The following is a 24,314-nucleotide window of genomic DNA, read 5'->3' on the forward strand; positions in this document are numbered from 1 at the left end:
GACCTTATATTATGTGTGTATCCATTTATATGATTATTTTGTTTCTTCTTCTCTGGAATGCAGGCTTCATGAAAGCAGAAATTTTGTCTGTCTTGTTCACTGTTATAGCCCCTAGTGCGTGGTAGAGAGAAAATACTTTATAAAATATTTTTTGAATGAATAAATGAATATTTTTATAGTTTAACTACAAACCACACATATCAAATTAAATGAACAAAATACTAAGTATCAAAGCTAGCCAAATGAATTCCTTGGCTTTCCTAAATACATGTATTTTGATAGATATATTATGAGTTACTTCCTTGGAAGTATTTGTTCTGTCTCCTTGGCATGACTCTTAAGTCAAAGTTACCTTGTATATGTTTTTAGTTTAGTCATCAACTGATCTCCCCGCACCTTTCTGTTCAGTTACTTAGTCACTCCTCACTCTTTGAGGCTCCTGAGGCTCCATGACTCTGTGGTTAGTCACCATAATTATTTGCAACAGAAAGGAGAAATGTTGCCAACCCCAAAGCATTAGAGATAAGTGAAAAATAGAGCACCCCTTTCACCCCAAGTGGATTCACCTAGTAAATGTTGATGTTTTCTTCTATCCATTTCCTTCTTCAGCAAGGACCATGAGATTGTGTTTACATTCTACAGCTCTCACAAGATGTATGCTCCAATATTAGAAACTAATGTTAAAGCATTCCAGGCCAAAGAAAGCAAAACTGAAATTCCACTCTTGAGTCATTCAGAGGTTGAAGCATTATGGGTGATCCAAGTTCCCCTGACTATCTGTGAACACAGGCAGTTGTTTGTCAATTCTTTTAAGTTAAAAAAAAATGCACAAACAGCCTATTGTAAAATGGAGTGAGTCAGTGCAATTGCACAAAGCATGTTTTATTGTCAGCTGTATAAATCTGTGAATATTTTTTGTGACCAGTTTTAGTTGGTGGATTTAAATGAGGTCACCAAAAAGTTATCTCTGAGTATAGCACTCGCCACAGTGCATCATAAATATGCTCTCATCTATGAACATCCTTATGAATGACTCTATGTCTTACTCATTCTTTTATCTCTAATTTAGTACTGACTATTTTAGGTCTTTCATAAATGCTTTTGAAATTGGAATATGGATGTATTTATAATTATCTAGATTATAAGCTCCTTCAGGACTAAATGCTATGTTTTGTTTACATTTGATCCCCTTATAATCCTTGTACAATTTCTTGCATATTTAAAAGTCTTTAAAATCTTTTTGTTGAATTGATTTGTTGAGTATAGATCAATCCCCCTGCTATGGAAACTAATGTGGAAAGTGTTAATGATTCTTAAATCAGGGTCTAAACCCCTTTTGATCCTTTGGTCGGACGTCCAGTTCATTATTTCACAAATAGTAATATTTTTCTTGTCAGGCTATATAGGCTGCTAAATGCTATTGTCCCAAACTTTGATGGATATAATTAGAACAGATTTATTTTCCATCTACTATATGCAAGAACTTAATCTGTTTTCCTATTAAATTCTCACAACAATTCACGCAGGAAGACTATTTATGTCACATTCTCCGTATAAAAAGACTGAGACTAAGAGATGTTAAATAATTTATCCAACTTGCCAAACAAATAAGGTAGAATTAGGAACTGTTAGACCGGTTTCCTTGAACACTAACTGTGTGAAATCTTTCCTACTCTACCACAATGCTTCTAAGAAACCAAGTGAAGGGAACTAGTTAAAATACATTATGAAAATTACATATGATTTTGAAAGAAACATTTTATGGTAGGATAAGTATAGATATCCAAAATGTATCGAGTATTCTCAATAGTATTTGAGAGATTAGTATGTGAAGGATTAAAATTAAATTTTAAAGAGGTGATTGTTCAACAGAGAAAGGTGCATGTATCATAGACACCTCACATTTCTCTCCACGTTAAGATCTTTAGAAAGACTCAAGAATCTTGGCCTCTTTACCCTGGTGTTGTCATTTTTGTTTTAGGAAGATAGTGTTTTACTTTTTACCATTCCATAGCTCAAGTGTAAAAGGGATGGGGAAAAGAGGGAGATGCTATATCCCTTTATGAATACTCAGGGAAACTTAATATAGATAGGGAATCAATCCTGTACACATCTTCATGTATACTGACTTCTAGATGTTTCTCTAGCTGGTAGCTAGTAAGAAAAATTAGTGTCCTTAAAATTTTCCTTCTATTATGCAGAACAGTTTTGTCAACAGAGACATTAATAACTCTGTAAGAGAGGTCTGCTATTATTGTAAATGACTCTAAAGCTTTACCGTTGTTAATAGGATGTTCTGAAGAATAAAATGAGGTCTTGAAAATACTTTTGATGGTGAATACAAAGCTATGTTTAATGCAAAATTAGTGAGAGAAAAATCTCTACTATAATTTTCGTGGGTTTTTGTAGACAAAATATGATTAGGATTTAAAATTACCTTGTGCTTCATATCATTACTGCTACACTTTGTTTAGTTTTCAAAGTGATTTCCATTTGTGAGTGAGTGTCCATATGTGTGTATAGGTGTTTTCGAGGAAGAGAGAAATGCCTCTGTAACACAAGTTGTTTTCTTAACTATAAAAAGCCAGTTGGCTTAGTCATGGTCTAATGCTAAGAACATTTCTTTTTAAATTGTAATTTGTTTGAATTTCCTTCTAGTTTCACCTTTGCCAATGCAGAAAATAAAGAGAGTTTTTGTGGTTGTGTGTATGTTCATCTTAATTGGTCACTACCATAGCCGCATTTGTTTTCCAGTTCTGTGTTCTGTCAATTCAATCCAACTAATATTTAAGAAATACCATAATGTTCCAGAAACATTCAAATAATGGAAAAATCGAGCTCATGTTCTTCCTTTGTGACAGCAAAATTGGTCACCCTCAAGTGACTGTAGAACTGAACTACATCTTAGCTTTAGCAATCACCTCCTTTTCACAGTCATTTTGACAATGTGTCAGATCAGTGGCTCAGCTGTTGTGGTCTCTGGAAGTTTCCCTTCACTTCTATCAAAGACAGGAAAATCACATGAGAAATGTATCCAACTGATACCCGTCATAATACCAAAACATGACACTTATAGATGATGACAGATTGCACTGCAAGAGCTCTCTGCTCTGGGTTATGATTATTTAGTTGCATGTTTCCACTCTTCTAACAGATTGCACACACCTTGAGGGGAGACTGCACAGACCCATGCATTGTTTGCTTGACAGAATTTTCCAAGGAGCACATAAAAAAGAATGGGGAGGAAAAGATCTAGGAAGGATTCTAGTTTGAATTTGCTCTGTTATCTTTGGCGAGCCTTTTGATCTTTTTGTACCTCAGATCCTTGATCTCTAAAATAAGAGAGTTGAATCAGTCCAGTTTTTTTAAAAAGTTAATATTTTTTATTAAATTAAAATCTATTTTTAAATTTTTATTAATTTTTTTTAACTACAAATCACTGTTAGGTATAAGGGCAGAAACTAAAGATATTACAGACCCTCTATCATAATATCTGGCACATTATTATGTTTAATATATATCTATTGAATTGAATTGGATTTGTTTGGTCAACATCTTAGGTGAAATACTGATGTATAAGGTAAAATAAAAGCAGAGCTACTTTTGTCAAGGAGAAGTGGGTGGCACAACAAGGCAGGGAACCGAGCCCAGTGGGCACCCCCAAACTCCACCTACTCAGAGGGACATGGTGAAAATCATACCGTGTTAGAGAACACAGTTTCCAAATCAAAGAACTTAATAAGCATATAATTTTTCCTGGCTTCAACATTCTATAATTCCATGACTGAGCTTTAAGGAATTCCTTTACTAACATCTAGTTTGCCACATGAAAGTAATATGAAAGATGTTAAGGATGTTGTAACATTATGCCATCAAGTGGGTGGTGGGTTATGATGGAGAACCACAAAACCATTTTGTATTTCTGAACAAATGTACTGCATACGAGTTTTATTATCTTTCTCTATAGATCTTTATTTTTTGCCTTACTGCAAACTAATGTGGTATGCATTTGAACAGGGAACAGTTCTCTCAGCTGCTTTCTGTAAAAAACTGTCAAGTTGTCTACTTGTAACTATATAATTACAAGATTATATAAACTGATATAATTTACTGAATACAACACTTATTTAGATACCATATTTGCTTTTGAAATTCACTGAAACCATTTGATAACCAGAGTCTAAGAAATGTAGATTTCCAATCTATTAATGGCAGACTATTTTGCCAATATTTAGTGAATAAGCTGATTATTTAGGCAGTAGAAAAATAAAATCCACTAAGATCACTTTAGGCAGGAAATAAGAGTATTAAAGATTAATCAGAGTGATGTCATATCTTTGAGAAGAATTTCAAAGCGATCGATCTCATCCTATTACCCAAACTTTCCTTTGCCCTTTATTTCTATCCTCTTGTTAAATAGTAATAAAGATGAATGGATAATTATTCCATTAGCTATGAACAAAAGCTATCAATCATATATGAAGTTGTTCTTCCAAACTAAAACTCAAAACTCATTCCTTTTATTCTCTGACTTGGGGTACGTCATTTCTTTGTACTTAATGTGTTTTCCTTTAAAGAGAAGAGGAGGCAAGCTGCTAAAGCTTGAATTCTTGAACCCTCTGGTGATAAGTATATGTGGTCAACTCCTCACAGTTCTACCTAGATTAGCCTTCCAGTTATCAACCAAGCTGGCATGTCCACTTGGCAAAGAAGAAAGAAAGCCCTCAAAGCAAAAACATTTAGTTTAGCAATCATTAATTGATAATTTATATACTTGATACAGAGTAGAAATTTCAGTGACAGGTTTCAAGGGACCTAGGCAATTCTATTAGAGAGGGCAGTGCAGAGTGAGGAGGCTAAATGAAGGAGAACTGACTAAAGTCCAGATATAGTCTAGTTTGGCTAGGAATGAAGTATGCAGTGGAAAACCTATCTTCAAGATTTCTAATGACAAACTCTTAGATTTATGGGCTGATAATTGAAATTGACAAGAGCACAGAGCAGAAATGTGTAGAAGCTTAAAATCGAAGAGAGTATATCATGCAAATTAGCAATAAACACTATAAAATGTAATGGATAATAGTAAGAAAGAGTTTAGACTAAATGGAAAATAGCATTTAAAATATTCCCTTGGTGTGGGTGTGCATGCTTGTACTTGTGCTAATTTAATGCCACATCTACCTCACTTAGATTATGTATGTAGGAAATACTTAATGTAATAACTAAATGGCAGGTTTTGAAATGATGTGATCTAGGATATGGAAACTAGGAATGGAATTAAGAGTAATGAGACAACTTTATGCCAAAAAAATCATTGTAATACATGCCACATATATCATGTGTGCTTTAATTAACACAGAAAAAAATGTAGGACATCCCATTAAAAGTAAAACAAAGAAGAAATTCAAAATGCTTTCTGAAACACAGTTATACGTTCACAGGGACTGACCAGTCCTGATGGTCTAATTCATTAGTGTCATGTGACTGTCAATCTGGAAGTGTTATGTTTTACTCATGTACAATCTAATAGCTTTTCAGCTTGCCTGAAGGTGTTATCTGCAGTATGTTCATTGTTACTTGGTGGAACACTTTAATACTACTTTGAAAATGAAAAATATTTGGGAAAATAGACTGTATGCTATCTTTTAGTTTTATGCATCATAACTATAAGTCTCTGTATTATTATTGTTGTTGTTTTTCAGCCCCTCTGACTGATAAGCCACCCAAGCTTTTGTATCCTATGGAAAGTAAACTGACAATTCAGGAGACCCAGCTGGGTGAGTAATTCCTTAATTCTAGTTAATATAATGTTCTCATTACACTGTGACAGTTAATAAGCCTAGATTGTAACCCAATGTAATACTCGCAGCTAAATCCATTTGTATTCATAGGGAATAGAGTTAGAAAATGCTAGCATACCTAGCCATTTCATTCCTTGCGGTGCGTGCCTTAGGACCCAGTTGGACATATGGATGTAAAACCTCACATGCTATTGAGATGGTTATTGGAAAATGAGATAGACTGATGATTTTAGTGATGGTATTGCAGTGCTATCTTATAAGGTTTGAATTGGTTTTCAAACAGGCACTATGGAACTATTTGATATATAGTATCTATTAATAGGTTAAGATGCAATTTCTGAAATTTAGGGGAAAAGGTTCAATTTATTAAAATAAATGTCACCATTATGGTTAAAAAGCATTTTAAGTGTAATCAAATATAATATAAATTTTGCTAGTTATATTTTGGATAATATATTAATAAAATATGACCAAGTGACTTTTGGTTAAGGGACTAGCAGATTTGGGACATAAGGCTATAGACAAAATATGTTTTGAAAAAATATACAATTATATACAAATCAGAATTCTGACTTATCTTAGAGATTCATCTAGAAATTTTGAGTTTGATTTAGCTATGTTCAGTTATACCAAATTATGAAAAATTTCCCTCTTAATTGTAAATATATACATAGCAATTCTGTTATATTCTCTTAGGTCTTATTTTATTTGAAATGTAGTATGCATGCATATACCATAAACTTTGGCAGAAAAGATTTGTTTGTAGTGGTGCAGTATAAAAGGTTATCAAAAATATAAATTTAAATGAATATACATGTTTGTTAAGGAATTTCTTCTTATATTAATCATACGAGAGTGAAAATACATTTACTGTATATAACTAAAAAGAATCAGTATACCATCCCTTAAGTTATTGTTACTCTTATTCCTGGAGTGAGAATTTGCATCAAAACTATAAATTCATTTTCCAAATGAAGATTACAGATGTGATCATCTTTACTAATAACATACCCAAAGTTATAGTACACAAAGATATGATGATGGTTTTAGCACCTATAAAATTATTGTGGTCAATGGCTTTCTAGCACTTGAGATGCTAATATTTGCTAACTTTAAAGCATGAATATACAGGATTTATGCAAGTCAGGGTGTTAATATCTTTCTTTGATTCAAGCCTTTTGAATTAATGTCATATATATGCAAGTAGTATTATAATTGCTGTTATTTTGAGATGGAAGATTATAAATAGCATTAAAACAATGCCACATATGAAGCAAATAGATGTACTCAAATTTTGTCATGCACTTTATGCATGCCATGGCATCCTTAATTACATTAGAATTTATTGCTACATTTTGAATACATTTTTATATATAAATTCTCATAAGTAGCCATGCTCATATTGATTTTTCAATAATTCATAGGAAGATGTATTTTTAAGGAGTTATATAAAACTATAAACATTTTGGGCCAAGAAGTAAGGGTTTTATGGTACCAGTTACTATTACGAACACATTAAAAATAAAATTAATTGTATGCCTTTGCTTGACAATATAATTGAAAGAATTTTATGGTTGATTGTTGCCCATAGGGTTTCTTTTTATCGTCCTTGAATTTGTAATAAGTCAGATTGTTCTCTACCTCTTACCACAGTGTTTAACAAAATAAAATAATTGCTAAAGCTGTATTTAAAACTTTACCTTCTCTTGAACAAAGTCACTAAGAGTAACTACAGCAAATTAAAAATATGGAAATTTCTTATGCAAATTGGAAGTGACTATACATTCATTTGAAGAAATATGGGCATGTCTGTTACTAAAATGCTTCAAAAAATTCTCTTAAATCCTTTATTGTCACTCAGAAAGGAGCATGAGGTCTCTTTAACCACTGACTAAACTAGTGGATTCTTTTAAGCATCTTTTATTTTGTTGTTTTATGATTTTGGTTCATAGTGTACAGGTAAATCATTTTCTAGTTAGAGAAATTCAACCTTAATCCTTGGATTTGTGAGCAACAGTTGATTTGAAGTAACTACCTTAATAGTATTGTTGCTACTTTGCTAGCATTGCTAGTAGGTGAATCAAAAAGGGTAAGTGAAAATAGGAAAGAATATTAAAGACAAAAAAGACTTGATATGAGGTGCCTAAAATATACATTTTTTCCAAAATATGTATTTTGACTTTTCATTTTCTTAAGGATTTAATTTTTGCCCTTTCCATATTTGACAAAACTACCTATTCGGCAGGTTCAAAATATGATAGAAATCCTAAGAAAGAGGGACTGAGTGAAGAGTCATGGGTTGGAGTGAAGAGGGTGGCCTGCACCCATGATGGGGAACTTATAACTTACTCTCTTATGAGAAGATGAAAACCTTCAACAGAATTGTACTGTCAGAGTATTCAGAGGTTTGGCTCCACTTGTTCCCAAATTGAGAGTTGACCTCAGAGGATAACCAAAGTCTTGTAAGAGTTGCATTATAAGAAAAATCATCAGGAATTACACAAAGCTGAGCTTGTACATGTCTGGTGACCTAACTTGAGCATCCTAGTTAAGTTACAGACATAGCCAATCAACCCTAGTAACTGTGTGTCCATAGATTCTCTAGTTTGCTCACAAATATATGTAATTAATTAATAATGAACTTTGATATAATCATGAAGTGCATGGATTTGCTCTTCATCTTCAAATTCATTTTCTCTGCCATTTGCTAGCCATGCCTACATTTCCCATTTTCTGTATCCCTTGTGTCCTGTTCTTCTAATTCCTTCATCTTTTCGAACTGGAAAGGATTTGATAGTGGTCATTTAAATTCTTTTATTGTAGAAAGAAAGCACTAAAAGATTTTTTAGGAAAAAATCATATAATGGAAACTAAATTCACATAAAATATGTAAATTGTCGGATTTGAATTTCAATCAATATGTGGTCACAACCTGACATTTCCATTTTAAGTGGCACCTGTATGTTATTTCTAAATGTCAAAAAAAGAACATTGTCCATTTTACATAACTTTCAGGCATCGGCAAATATATGAGTAGCACTTTTTTTGGGCAAAAGGCCCAGAAATTTTACTGTACAGTTCTGAAAGTCAATCTGGGAGGTGAGCCTGAGTATTTTTTCAGACTACTATAGTCAAGAGAATCGAAAGACAGACACAATTGTCTTGCTATACCTGAGCCCTGAGAATGTCATTCAGAGATGTGGCCTGCCTGTTATGGCCAGGAGCCCACTTTCAGAACCTTCCAGAACAGATAGCATATTACATCGCTACCAAACTTTCAAAGAGTAGAAATCCACCCTACCTTTGACCTAATGATACAAATTATATTTTACAACTCAGAATTCACTGAAAATTATCATTAATGGCTTATCTAGATATGGGTATCACTTTATTTAAATGTCAGTGTTGGCTTTAAAATAATTATAAAGGTTAAAGAATCTTTTTCTTACACTCTATATTATAAACACATTCTGCTCCTATTAAATATTCTCACAAAATATACTTTTAATGGCCAATGTGAATGTCATATAATTTCATATATATTGCTGGAAATTTGAATTCTTCGTATTTTTGTTATTATAAATAATGTGATGGTCTTTACCTATACATTTTTCCCCTGAGTTTATAATTATCTCAACAGAACACATTTCTAAAAGTAAAAATACTGGTAGAAATAATTTTGTTAAAGGTTCTTAGTACATATTTTCAGAATTCTTACCAGAGAAGTTGTATAAACTCTCACCAGAAGTACATAATAAGTATAAATACCACTTAATCTTTAACAAAATTAATAAAAGGATATATCTTTATAACATAAAACTCTTAAAGATCTCTTTTCTTTGATATTAAAATCACTTCTCTCTCCTCTCTTTTACTTCTTTTTCTCTCTTCACTCATTAAGTACAAGTGGCAGCTCTTTGAGTTTATCCATATTTGAAAGATCTAGCCCATTTAGGTAAATGCCTACCCTTGAGAAAACATACAAACCTAATTGAATGTCTCTAATCTCGATCCATTTTCTTCTCTTGCTCATCCTCATGCTCAACGAGGACCTTCCTCCAGATTCTATGTTTCTTAATACAGTACCCGGTAATTTTGTGATGTACTCTGGGCACATGGAATGTCAATAAACACTAATTGGCAATAAGTTGTTCACAACACAAAGGACACACATCTCTAAATTTTCTGCAAGAGAATATAATGTGTAGACTTAACTGTGTAAGCTGCCCAGCCGTACTCTTATTTTTCTTTACTAATTTATTCTCGTTGTTAAGCTTATTAAAAAGCAAGCATTTTTTTGTATCTGAGTGGGTAACAAGGATTCACCAGATTCTTACATCTGGAGGAAAATGGTTGAGGACATAAAGAAACTTCAAATTTTTAAACATAGACCTTAGTAAAAGGATACATGTTTTATCCAATATATGCAATTTTATCCAGTTTAACTATAGGCTAATTAAAATAAAATGTCAAACTAGAAATTAATTAGCACTCCTTGGCTTGTTCCACCATACTGTAGTTGCAGAATTTTAGATTTGGAATAGACCAAAGGAAAATGTCTATACATTTTATTATAGATCATAATTGACCACACCTTTTCTGAATGGTTACTACTCCGTATTAGTAAACTTGGGAAATCTTTTTGTTTCCTCTCTAGGGTGACAAAATACTTAATATAAATACTCTAGAAACAACATTATTTAGGTGTTGAATTTGATACCCAATTCTGAAAGTGTCAGGTAATACTGTTGATTCTAAAAATTATTGTTTTGCTGAATTGTACAAGTGATGTAAATATGACAGTTCCCAGAGATAGGAAAGTCGGTATCGGCCAGATTTTCTCATCTCCATTTACGTTACTGGTTGTCATAAGCAAATGTAAGGCCATTGATTTGATTTTACTGGATCATAGAGCATATACAAGAATATTTTCACCAACAAACACAAATTAAAAAACCCTTTCTACTAGGAGAAAAACAATAATATCCCAAGTCCAAGCTTTTTGTGGAAAATGTGGTTCTTTTGGCCCACTTAAGAATAAAGACATACCAATCAGCATATTTCTAGTGTCTGAAAGAAACCTGTTAGACATAAAGATTTTGGACAAATAGACATAATAATTTAACCATGGAAAGATAAATACAGACTGGTATTATAATTATTTAAACAATGGCATTCAATTCTACTGAATCCAAATTTATCATTCCAAGGTAAATGAAAGTGGTAGCTCTTAACAGCTCTCATAGTCTGTCTTACTTTTGAAACCAAACAGTACCCTAAAAATTGTGACTGACCTAAAAAGGAATATTTGCCATACCAGTATTTAAGTTATTATCATATATCATTAAACAGATGATAAATCAATAAATGGAAACTAGTATTCGTATGTTTAGGTCATTGTGTGACCTAACTTATATGATTATCTCAGATTCTCAAATTCGGTCACTTTTTGGTGACAGAGAGGAGAAATGGGTTTGGAAGAAAATACAACTTTGCATGTTTGCTTTAAAAACTGCTATCTAAGTAGAAGTTGAAATTCCTTTTTATGTTTTAAGTGGTCAGGGCCAGTCACGGTCATTCACGCCTGGTATTCCAGCACTTTGGGAGGCTGAGGCAGGCCAACCCCTTGAGCTCAGGAGTTTGAGATCAGCCTGGTCAATATAGTGAGACCTCATATCTACAAACATACAAAAATTAGCTTGGTGTGTTGGCATGCACCTGTAGTCCCAGCTACTTGGGAGACTGAGGTGGGAGGATCACTTGAGCTGGGGTGATTGAAGCTGCAGTGAGCCATGATTGTGCCACTGCGCTCCAGCCTCCGTGACAGAGCGAGACCTTGTCTCCAAAAATAAAAAAAAAAAAAGTTTTAAGTAGTCAAGCCCTAGCTCTAGGACAGGTTTGCAATCCCATAAAAAAGATGGACGTGAAGGTAAGAACAGTTCCTGTGGGCCAATGATATCCAAAAGTTTGGAAGTCAGTTAAAGCACTTTTTAAAAAAAAACTTTTATTTTAGGTTCAGGGTCACATTTGTAGGTTTGTTATATAAGGAAACTTGTGTCACAGGAGTTTGTTGTACAGATTATTTTGTGTCTCAGGTACTAAGCCTAGTACCCAATAATTATTTTTTCTTCTCCTCTCTCTCTTCCCACCTTCCAACCTCAGGCAGGCCCCAGTGTCAGTTGTTCCTCTCTTTGTGTCCATGTGTTCTCATGATTTAGTTCCCACTTGTAAGTGAGAACATGCAGTATTTGGTTTTCTGTTCGTGCATTAGTTTGCTAAGGATAATGGACTCCAGCTCCATCCATGTCCCTGCAAAGGACATGATCTCATTCTTTTTTTATGGCTGCATAGTATTCTGTGGTGTATATGTACCACTTTTTAAAAAATCTAATCTGCTATTGATGAACATTTAGACTGATTCTATGTCTTTGCTCTTGTGAATAGTGCTGCAATGAACATACGCATTCATGTGCCTTTATGATAGAAGGATTTATATTCCTTTGGGTATATATCCAGTAATGGGATTGCTGGGTCAAATGTTAGTTCTGTTTTTAGCTCTTTGTAAACAGAAAACCTGCAGAATAGGAGAAAGTATTTGCAAACTGTATATCTGACAAAGGTCTCATATCCAGCATCTATAAGGAATTTAAGCAAATTTACATTGAAGCACTTGTTTAAAGGCTTTAAAAACTGGGACAGAGACAGTGTGAGTTTTCTTGTTCACTTACTTTTCAAAAGGTCCAGAAGGGAAAGAAGAACAAAGAAAAGGCCCAAGAAAGAGTGCTGTCACAGAGCCATGCAGAGAGTCCATTTAAGCTTCCAGCTCCCGGTCTAGTCCCCATGCTGGACACTGACACATATTATGCATATTACTCTTTTGCTACAGCACTAAGACTACTGTTTTATTTGTTATCAGTCAGTTAAGAAGTTATATAGGTATAAATCTTCACAGTTCTAAATGAAGAACTTTAGGAGGTGGAGGGGGTCTGGAAGTTATCAGGTCAAACCTTTTTCTTTCTTTTTTTGAGACAGAGTCTTGCTCTGTCGCCCAGGCTGGAATGCAATGGCACCATCCTGGCTCACTGCAGCCTCCGCCTCCTGGGTTCAAGCGATTATCCTGCCTCAGCCTCCCAAGTAGCTGGGATTGCAGGCATCCACCACCACGCCCAGCTAATTTTTGTATTTGTAGTAGAGATGGGGTTTCACCATGTTGGCCAGGCTGGTCTTGAACTCCTGATCTCGTGATCTGCCTGCCTTGGCCTCCCAAAGTCCTGGGATTACAGGCATGAGCCACTGCACCTGGCTAAACCTTTTTCATTTATTGATGAGAAAATGGAGACCCAAAATGGCTACGTGTTTTTTACATTAAAAATTTACAAAAGCTTGTTATTGCCATTATCATCATCCTCGTGATCATCATGTTATCATTATTACTGTTTTTGTTGTTATAATTAAGAGGCAGTGTACAGTAGTGGCTCCAAGTTGAAGTCTCACACAGACCTATGTGACAATTTAGTGCCACCACTTATTTCTGGTGTGACCTTGAACAACCAGCTTTCAGTTTCCTAATCAATAAAAATGGTACCAAGATAGTACTGCCTCTATGGAGGTAATGCGAGTATTTGATCAGATAATGCATGTAAAAGTTAGTACATTACATGGCATATATTAAGTAGTCAATACATGTTTGCTGTTAGTATTTGAGACATTTGAATGCTATAAAAGAGTACTGTATATAGAAGATTCCTGAAATGCATTTTGAATGTCAATGCTTTGTTTCATAATGCTTATATTCTTACTACAGTATCATACTATGGCAGCAGATACAGGCTTCATTACAGGATAAATAAGATTTTAGAAAATTTATTTCTATCTCCCCTTTAAGGATGCACTATGCATACTAAATTTTTGTAATTCAAGGAAACTTTTTAATTATAGAAATTACTGATTTTAGATTATTTAATTCATCGAGTCTAGCCAAATGCATATAGTAAGTACATAGTTATAACAGAAGAAATTTATTTATATTCTTATTTAAAGAAAATGATAATTTAAATGACACTATACCACATGAATTTATAAATGTCCATCAAGGCAAAAATAAGAGTAAAAAAATTTCTCTTTTATAAACAGAGGAAATTCAGGTATAATATTTTTTAAAACAAGAGACCTGGAAAATAATTTTACACCATTATGCCTGTCAAGTTCTTCATGAAGGTTTTGATTATAGTCATATCATTTTATACCAAAAAGAAATGCTGCTTTTCCCCTGACAAACACTGTTATCACAAAGCTTTCTAAGTCATTCTTAATGATTGAACTTTACTAGCATAGAAAAATACAGTGAGTATCCTATGTTAACAAGAACTACTCCTGAATTTGCAAAATAAATGCCAATTTATCAGAAATAAACCGATCAAAGAACATTATGTTGTAGAATATTGAAAGAGGTTTCAGAATAAGAATATGCACTACATGACTGATGTCCATTAAAATAGAAACTATAAAAAGACCCACATCATTTGAAGTTTGAATATAAAGAGATATGTTCATCCATAAATTTCCTCTCAAATTTTGGCTGAATAACTAAGGATTTCTAAATTATATGCACTCTTCATGAAAAATAACCGGTGCTTGAATAAGATTATAAAAATAGGTTACCAGTATTTTATGCTTTCATGTTAAAACACTTAGCATTCCTGTCAAACCTTACTTTACCAACTTAGTATGTTCCCACAGATTCGTGGGTAAATTGAATCATCATAATTTCAGAGAAGTGTTCCCTTCATTTTTGATAGATTTTCAATTAGCAGTGGCTTAACATGTCAGGTTTAAGAGGCTCTGTCCCCCCTTCTCTTTTTTTTTTTTTTTTTTTATTTTTGTCAACTTTTATTTTAGGGTCAGGGTACATGTGAAAGTTTCTTACATAGGTTAACTTGTGTCACGGTTGTCTGTGGTACAGGTTATTTCATCACCCAGGTACCAAGCTCAGTACTCAATAGCTATCTTTTCTGCTCCTCTCCCTCCTCCCAGTGTCCAGCCTCAGGGAGATCCCAGTGTCTTGTCTTCCCTTCTCTGTGTTCATGAGTTTTCATCATTTAGTTCCAACTTGTAAGTAAGAACATGTGATGTTTGGGTTTCTGTTCCTGCTCTGCTAAGGATAATGGCCTACAGCTCCATCCATGCTCCTGCAACACACATGCACACGTATGTTTATTGCAGCACTATTCACAATAGCAAAGACTTGGAATCAACCCAAATGTCCATCTGTGACAGACTGGATTAAGAAAATGTGGCACATATACACCATGGAATACTATGCAGCCATAAAAAAGGATGAGTTTGTGTCCTTTGTAGGGACATGGATGCAGCTGGAAACCATCATTCTTAGCAAACTATCACAAGAAGAGAAAACCAAACACCGCATGTTCTCACTCATAGGTGGGAACTGAGCAATGAGATCACTTGGACTCGGGAAGGGGAACATCACACACTGGGGCCTATCATGGGGAGGGGGGAGGAGGGAGGGATTGCATTGGGGAGTTATACATGATATAAATGATGAATTGATGGGCGCTGACGAGTTGATGGGTGCAGCACACCAACATGGCACAAGTATACATATGTAACAAACCTGCACGTTATGCACATGTACCCTAGAACTTAAAGTATAATAAAAAAATAAAAAAATAAAACAATAAAGGAAAAAAAAAAGAAAAATGCAAATCAAAATCACAATGAGGTTACCATCTCACACTGGAGAGACTGGGTATTATTAAAAAGGCCCCCTTCTCTTTTAAGCAGCTAATGATCAATGAAAGATTTATATGCACAAAGAAAATATGCTATTTAAAGTAACTCTGTAGTGAATAATTTAAATAAGAACCCTTTTGTAATTGAATGATCACCTCCGTAACTTTTCCCTGTGGTAATGCAGATTTTAACATTTTCGTAAGATGAGGTTTATCGATATGAAACTCCAAGTGGCATCTCTAACCGACCCAGAAAAAGGATCATCCACCCATTACCATGTGTGACTTCCCCTTGTTTATTAATGGAAACAAATGTCCCCATTGTGACTTTCTGCCTCCGCTGAGGAAATACTGCATTTTACTCGCCAGCTTCAGAATCAACACTATTTGGTTTTAATTTAATTCTTTGAAAATATATTTTGTAAGGTAGAATACTTAAGTAACCAGAATATCTCATGTCCAATTATGACAAAATAGTTTATTTTCATAAGGGATATACTTTGAGTGCCATCCTACTACCTTATCTGCCTTGGTTTTGTTGAAATATACCCTAACAGGATAACTGCCCATGGTGTCACTTGTTTGACTATAACTGTGATGAGAGTTCTTATTTCCAAGTTTAAAAAGAACATCTTGTATTTTGATTCTTCTAAAATTTGTATGACTTTCATTATATCATTCTGGCAATCACTTCTTTTTATCTTAATGTATTCATATATGTTTAATAATTTTTTCTTTTAAATATAAAAGTATATACAATGCCACTTGATTTGCAGCTTTATGAATGAAGCTATTACCAAAATGTACTTAAACATGTGCTCCAAAACATGCCAGATATTTACATGAGTCCAATATACAGGGTGTCCATAAGGCTTTAAAACCTAAGCCCCATAGCAAAACTTCATGAAGAGGCTTCCTTCCAATTCACCACACACAAGTTCAATACTCCTTTGTTGTTTTTTGTTTGTTTGTTTGTTTGTTTGTTTGAAACAGAGTCTTGCTTTGTCGCCCAGGCTGGAGTGCAGTGGCGCGATCTCTGCTCACTGCAAGCTCTGCCTCCCGAGTTCATGCCATTCTCCCATCTCAGCCTCCCGAGTTGCTGGAACTGCAGGCGCCTGCCACCACGCCCAGCTAATTTTTTTTTTTTGTATTTTTAGTAGAGACGGGGTTTCCCCATGTTAGCCAGGATAGTCTCGATCTTCTGACCTCGTGATCCACCAGCCTCTGCTTCGCAAAGTCCTGGGATTACAGGCGTGAGCCACTGTGCCCGGCCAACACTACTTTTTTAGAAATGCCAAGGATCTTTATTTAATTTTGTAATGAAAATGTACAAAATTTCATTATAACATATACTAATTGAATTATGAAAGGAAAACAATCTTGATAAAAAAAAATTTGTTTTCCAAAATTCATCTGTTTTAAAATAAGTCTTGGCTTCATGGTCTTATGAGAAGATACCTCCCACTGCCAGATCTGGTCTACAACAAGCATGACAGAAAGCCGGGAAGTTGCTTCAGAGTCCCAGAGAGTGAATAATTTCCTCTCCCTTCCACTTCTCTCCAGTGAGGCTACAGACTTTCTCACTGTCTGAGTTTTTCTTGTAGTTTAGTAAAAGCAGAGTACCCACCTTGGACTTGCCTGTTGAGAACATTTATAGAATGGCGGCTCTTTGAGTAGGAAAAAAGCAAAGCAGAATGCATTGCTTTTCTGGAAAAATAAAATTGAGTGCATCCTGTCACATCAAGCCATCACTAGAAATAGAATACTTACAATACGGCAGGTCCTAGGAAAATTTGAGATTATTACCACAAATATTCAGTAAGAAGCCATTACCATTATGTGAAATTGCTTAGGGAAAGTTCAGAAAACAAAGTATTTTTATTTTCTCTTCTTAAAAGAAAAAAATTTAATGTTTCTGATGAACATGTATTTCTTTTTTTTTTTTTTTTTTTTTTTTTTTTTTTTTTTTGAATAAATTATATATTTAATTAATTTAGCAAGATTTTTATCCAGTCTTTTTTTTTTTTTTTTTTTTTTTTTTTATTTTTTTATTATACTTTAAGTTCTAGGGTACATGTGCATAACGTGCAGGTTTGTTACATATGTATACTTATGCCATGTTGGTGTGCTGCACCCATCAACTCGTCAGCACCCATCAATTCATCATTTATATCATGTATAACTCCCCAATGCAATCCCTCCCTCCTCCCCCCTCCCCCCTCCCCATGATAGACCCCAGTGTGTGATGTTCCCCTTCCCGAGTCCAAGTGATCTCATTGTTCAGTTCCCACCTATGAGTGAGAACATGCGGTGTTTGGTTTTCTCTTCTTGTGATAGTTTGCTAAGAATGATGGTTTCCAGCTGCATCCATGTCCCTACAAAGGACGCAAACTCATCCTTTTTTATGGCTGCATAGTATTCCATGGTGTATATGTGCCACATTTTCTTAATCCAGTCTGTCACAGATGGACATTTGGGTTGATTCCAAGTCTTTGCTATTGTGAATAGTGCCGCAATAAACATACGTGTACATGTGTCTTTGTAGTAGACTAATTTATAATCCTTTGGGTATATACCCAGTAGTGGGATGGCTGGGTCATATGGTACATCTAGTTCTAGATCCTTGAGGAATTGCCATACTCTTTTCCATAATGGTTGAACTAGTTTACAATCCCACCAACAGTGTAAAAGTGTTCCTATTTCTCCACATCCTCTCCAACACCTGTTGTTTCCTGACTTCTTAATGATTGCCATTCTAACTGGTGTGAGATGGTATCTCATTGTGGTTTTGATTTGCATTTCTCTGATGGCCAGTGATGATGAGCATTTTTTCATGTGTCTGTTGGCTGTATGAATATCTTCTTTTGAGAAATGTCTGTTCATATCCTTTCCCCACTTTTTGATGGGGTTGTTTGTTTTTTTCTCGTATATTTGTTTGAGTTCTTTGTAGATTCTGGATATTAGCCCTTTGTCAGATGAGTAGGTTGCAAAAATTTTCTCCCATTCTGTAGGTTGCCTGTTCACTCTGATGGTAGTTTCTTTTGCTGTGCAAAAGCTCTTTAGTTTAATTAGATCCCATTTGTCAATTATGGCTTTTGCTGCCGTTGCTTTTGGTGTTTTAGACATGAAGTCCTTGCCCATGCCTATGTCCTGAATGGTACTACCTAGATTTTCTTCTAGGGTTTTTATGGTATTAGGTCTAACATTTAAGTCTCTAATCCATCTTGAATTAATCTTCGTATAAGGGGTAAGGAAAGGATCCAGTTTCAGCTTTCTACTTATGGCTAGCCAATTTTCCCAGCACCATTTATTAAATAGGGAATCCTTTCCCCATTTCTTGTTTCTCTCAGGTTTGTCAAAGATCAGATGGCTGTAGATGTGCGGTATTATTTCTGAGGACTCTGTTCTGTTCCATTGGTCTATATCTCTGTTTTGGTACCAGTACCATGCTGTTTTGGTTACTGTAGCCTTGTAGTATAGTTTGAAGTCAGGTAGCGTGACGCCTCCAGCTTTGTCCTTTTGACTTAGGATTGTCTTGGCAATGCGGGCTCTTTTTTGGTTCCATATGAACTTTAAAGCAGTTTTTTCCAATTCTGTGAAGAAACTCATTGGTAGCTTGATGGGGATGGCATTGAATCTATAAATAACCTTGGGGAGTATGGCCATTTTCACGATATTGATTCTTCCTATCCATGAGCATGGTATGTTCTTCCATTTGTTAGTGTCCTCTTTGATTTCACTGAGCAGTGGTTTGTAGTTCTCCTTGAAGAGGTCCTTTACATCCCTTGTAAGCTGGATTCCTAGGTATTTTATTCTCTTTGAAGCAATTGTGAATGGAAGTTCATTCCTGATTTGGCTCTCTGCTTGTCTGTTGCTGGTGTATAAGAATGCTTGTGATTTTTGCACATTAATTTTGTATCCTGAGACTTTGCTGAAGTTGCTTATCAGCTTAAGGAGATTTTGGGCTGAGATGATGGGGTTTTCTAAATATACAATCATGTCATCTGCAAACAGGGACAATTTGACTTCTTCTTTTCCTAACTGGATACCCTTGATTTCTTTCTCTTGCCTGATTGCCCTAGCCAGAACTTCCAACACTATGTTGAATAGGAGTGGTGAGAGAGGGCATCCCTGTCTTGTGCCAGTTTTCAAAGGGAATTTTTCCAGTTTTTGCCCATTCAGTATGATATTAGCTGTGGGTTTGTCATAAATAGCTCTTATTATTTTGAGGTACGTTCCATCAATACCGAATTTATTGAGCGTTTTTAGCATGAAGGGCTGTTGAATTTTGTCAAAAGCCTTTTCTGCATCTATTGAGACAATCATGTGGTTCTTGTCTTTGGTTCTGTTTATATGCTGGATTACGTTTATTGATTTGCGAATGTTGAACCAGCCTTGCATCCCAGGGATGAAGCCCACTTGATCATGGTGGATAAGCTTTTTGATGTGCTGCTGAATCCGGTTTGCCAGTATTTTATTGAGGATTTTTGCATCAATGTTCATCAGGGATATTGGTCTAAAATTCTCTTTTTTTGTTGTGTCTCTGCCAGGCTTTGGTATCAGGATGATGTTGGCCTCATAAAATGAGTTAGGGAGGATTCCCTCTTTTTCTATTGATTGGAATAGTTTCAGAAGGAATGGTACCAGCTCCTCCTTGTACCTCTGGTAGAATTCAGCTGTGAATCCATCTGGTCCTGGACTTTTTTTGGTGGGTAGGCTATTAATTGTTGCCTCAATTTCAGAGCCTGCTATTGGTCTATTCAGGGATTCAACTTCTTCCTGGTTTAGCCTTGGGAGAGTGTAAGTGTCCAGGAAATTATCCATTTCTTCTAGATTTTCTAGTTGATTTGCGTAGAGGCGTTTATAGTATTCTCTGATGGTAGTTTGTATTTCTGTGGGGTCAGTGGTGATATCCCCTTTATCATTTTTATTGCATCTATTTGATTCCTCTCTCTTTTTTTCTTTATTAGCCTTGCTAGCGGTCTGTCAATTTTGTTGATCTTTTCAAAAAACCAACTCCTGGATTCATTGATTTTTTGGAGGGTTTTTTGTGTCTCTATCTCCTTCAGTTCTGCTCTGATCTTAGTTATTTCTTGCCTTCTGCTAGCTTTTGAATGTGATTGCTCTTGCCTCTCTAGTTCTTTTAATTGTGATGTTAGAGTGTCAATTTTAGATCTTTCCTGCTTTCTCTTGTGGGCATTTAGTGCTATAAATTTCCCTCTACATACTGCTTTAAATGTGTCCCAGAGATTCTGGTATGTTGTATCTTTGTTCTCATTGGTTTCAAAGAACATCTTTATTTCCGCTTTCATTTCGTTATGTACCCAGTAGTCATTCAGGAGCAGGTTGTTCAGTTTCCATGTAGTTGAGCGGTTTTGATTGAGTTTCTTAGTCCTGAGTTCTAGTTTGATTGCACTGTGGTCTGAGAGACAGTTTGTTATAATTTCTGTTCTTGTACATTTGCTGAGGAGTCCTTTACTTCCAACTATGTGGTCAATTTTGGAATAAGTGCGATGTGGTGCTGAGAAGAATGTTTATTCTGTTGATTTGGGGTGGAGAGTTCTATAGATGTCTATTAGGTCCGCTTGGTGCAGAGATGAGTTCAATTCCTGGATATCCTTGTTAACTTTCTGTCTCGTTGATCTGTCTAATGTTGACAGCGGAGTGTTGAAGTCCCCCATTATTATTGTATGGGAGTCTAAGTCTCTTTGTAAGTCTCTAAGGACTTGCTTTATGAATCTGGGTGCTCCTGTATTGGGTGCATATATATTTAGGAGAGTTAGCTCTTCCTGTTGAATTGATCCCTTTACCATTATGTAATGGCCTTCTTTGTCTCTTTTGATCTTTGATGGTTTAAAGTCTGTTTTATCAGAGACTAGGATTGCAACCCCTGCTTTTTTTTGTTCTCCATTTGCTTGGTAGATCTTCCTCCATCCCTTTATTTTGAGCCTATGTATGTCTCTGCATGTGAGATGGGTCTCCTGAATACAGCAGACTGATGGGTCTTGACTCTTTATCCAGTTTGCCAGTCTGTGTCTTTTAATTGGAGCATTTAGTCCATTAACATTTAAGGTTAATATTGTTATGTGTGAACTTGATCCTGCCATTATGATATTAACTGGTTATTTTGCTCGTTAGTTGATGCAGTTTCTTCCTAGCCTCGATGGTCTTTACATTTTGCCAAGTTTTTGCGATGGCTGGTACCGGTTGTTCCTTTCCATGTTTAGGGCTTCCTTCAGGGTCTCTTGTAAGGCAGGCCTGGTGGTGACAAAATCTCTAAGCATTTGCTTATCTGTAAAGGATTTTATTTCTCCTTCACTTATGAAACTTAGTTTGGCTGGATATGAAATTCTGGGTTTAAAATTCTTTTCTTTAAGAACGTTGAATATTGGCCCCCACTCTCTTCTGGCTTGTAGAGTTTCTGCCGAGAGATCTGCTGTTAGTCTGATGGGCTTCCCTTTGTGGGTGACCCGACCTTTCTCTCTGGCTGCCCTTAAGATTTTTTCCTTCATTTCAACTTTGGTGAATCTGGCAATGATGTGTCTTGGAGTTGCTCTTCTGGAGGAGTATCTTTGTGGCGTTCTCTGTATTTCCTGAATTTGAATGTTGGCCTGCCCTACTAGGTTGGGGAAGTTCTCCTGGATGATATCCTGAAGAGTGTTTTCCAACTTGGTTCCATTTTCCCCCTCACTTTCAGGCACCCCAATCAGACGTAGATTTGGTCTTTTTACGTAATCCCATACTTCTTGCAGGCTTTGCTCATTTCTTTTTCTTCTTTTTTCTTTTGGTTTCTCTTCTCGCTTCATTTCATTCATTTGATCTTCAATCGCTGATACTCTTTCTTCCAGTTGATCGAGTCGGTTACTGAAGCTTGTGCATTTGTCACGTATTTCTCGTGTCATGGTTTTCATCTCTGTCATTTCGTTTATGATCTTCTCTGCATTAATGAGTCTAGCTGTCAATTCTTCCACTCTTTTTTCAAGATTTTTAGTTTCTTTGCGCTGGGTACGTAATTCCTCCTTTAGCTCTGAGAAGTTTGATGGACTGAAGCCTTCTTCTCTCCTCTCGTCCAAGTCATTCTCTGACCAGCTTTGATCCGTTGCTGGTGATGGGCTACGCTCCTTTGCAGGGGGAGATGCGCTCTTATTTTTTGAATTTCCAGCTTTTCTGCCCTGCTTCTTCCCCATCTTTGTGGTTTTATCTGTCTCTGGTCTTTGATGGTGGTGACGAACTGATGGGGTTTTGGTATAGGTGTCCTTCCTGTTTGATAGTTTTCCTTCTGACAGTCAGAAGGACTCTCTGTTGGTCTGTTGGAGATTGCTTGAGGTCCACTCCAGACCCTGTTTGCCTGGGTATCAGCAGCAGAGGTTGCCGAAGATAGAATATTGCTGAACAGCGAGTGTACCTGTCTGATTCTTCCTTTGGAAGTGTCCTCTCAGGGGTGTACTCCACCCTGTGAGGTGTGGGGTGTCAGACTGCCCCTAGTGGGGGATTTCTCCCAGCTAGGCTACTCAGGGGTCAGGGACACACCTGAGCAGGCAGTCTGTCCGTTCTCAGATCTCAACCTCCGCGTTGGGAGATCCGCGGCTCTCCCCAAAGCTGTCAGACAGAGTCGTTCGCGTCTGCACCGGCTCCCGCTACTTCCCCTGTTGGTCTTCAGCTGTGCGCTGTCCCCAGAGGTGGAGACTACAGAGACAGGCAGGCTTCCTTGAGCTGCTGTGAGCTCCACCCAGTTCGAGCTTCCCAGCGGCTTTGTTTACCTACTTAAGCCTCAGCAATGGCGGGCGCCCCTCCCCCAGCCTCGCTGCTGCCTTGCGGATAGATCGCGGCAGACTGCTGTGTTAGCAGTGAGGGAGGCTTCGTGGGCGTGGGACCCTCCCGGCCAGGTGTGGGATATATTCTCCTGGAATGCCTGTATGCTTACAGCGCAGTATTGGGGTGGGAGTTACCCGATTTTCCAGGTGTTGTGTGTCTCAGTTCCCCTGGCTAGGAAAACGGATCCCCTTCCCCCTTGCGCTTCCAGGTGAGGCGATGCCTCGCCCTGCTTCAGCTCTCGCTGGTTAGGCTGCAGCAGCTGACCAGCACCGATTGTCCGGCACTCCCTAGTGAGATGACCCCAGTACCTCAGTTGAAAATGCAGAAATCACCGGTCTTCTGTGTCGCTCGCGCTGGGAGTTGGAGACTGGAGTTGTTCCTATTCGGCCATCTTGCTCCGCCCCCATGAACATGTATTTCTGATGATGATCATGTCAATTATCTTGGCAGCTTTAAGACATTTTAATTAAATGATTAAAAGTTGTTACTACTTTCTGTAAATGTACCTATTTTTGACTGAAATATTTGGGGTGCAATTAGACTAGTTTTATGCACTCTGCTTATTGCATTTATACCTATTTATAAGTAGTTTTTTATGCCTATTTATAAGTAGTATGAATATTTCTTTCAGAATTACATATCATGTACAATATTGATTAAAAGACTTAAACAAGATATTGTTCTTTGGCATAAATATAATTTGTTTTTTAAATCAGGTTCACCATATTCAACATAAATGTAATTTGTAATGATTTTTTTTAATATCCCCGTCTCTATTTACCATAAATAATGTGTTGTCACTCCAATCCCTTTTATTAGGACTTGCTGCAAATTGCAGAGTGAGAGTAAGCTTTTTATGTAATGGGAGCTAAATAAAATGAGTGAATCTTATATTAGATGAATACATGAGATTTCAGCTTCAGGAGAAGTTATGTGTCACAGAGGA

At 36.2% G+C, this 24,314-nt stretch overlaps 1 protein-coding gene across 1 annotated transcript in view; it reads left to right on the plus strand.

Annotated features, from left to right (window-relative positions):
• The window catches only part of IL1RAPL1 (interleukin 1 receptor accessory protein like 1), a 717,019-nt gene that overhangs the window by 404,171 nt on the left and 288,534 nt on the right, over window positions 1-24,314 (plus strand). The window contains exon 4 of the mRNA XM_030934238.1: window positions 5,703-5,777. Within this exon, the coding sequence (XP_030790098.1) occupies window positions 5,703-5,777 (75 nt within the window). The remainder of the gene's footprint in view (window positions 1-5,702; window positions 5,778-24,314) is intronic.

The sequence above is a fragment of the Rhinopithecus roxellana genome, chromosome 7 (assembly GCF_007565055.1).
Source record: "Rhinopithecus roxellana isolate Shanxi Qingling chromosome 7, ASM756505v1, whole genome shotgun sequence".
Taxonomy (NCBI): Eukaryota; Metazoa; Chordata; class Mammalia; order Primates; family Cercopithecidae; genus Rhinopithecus; species Rhinopithecus roxellana.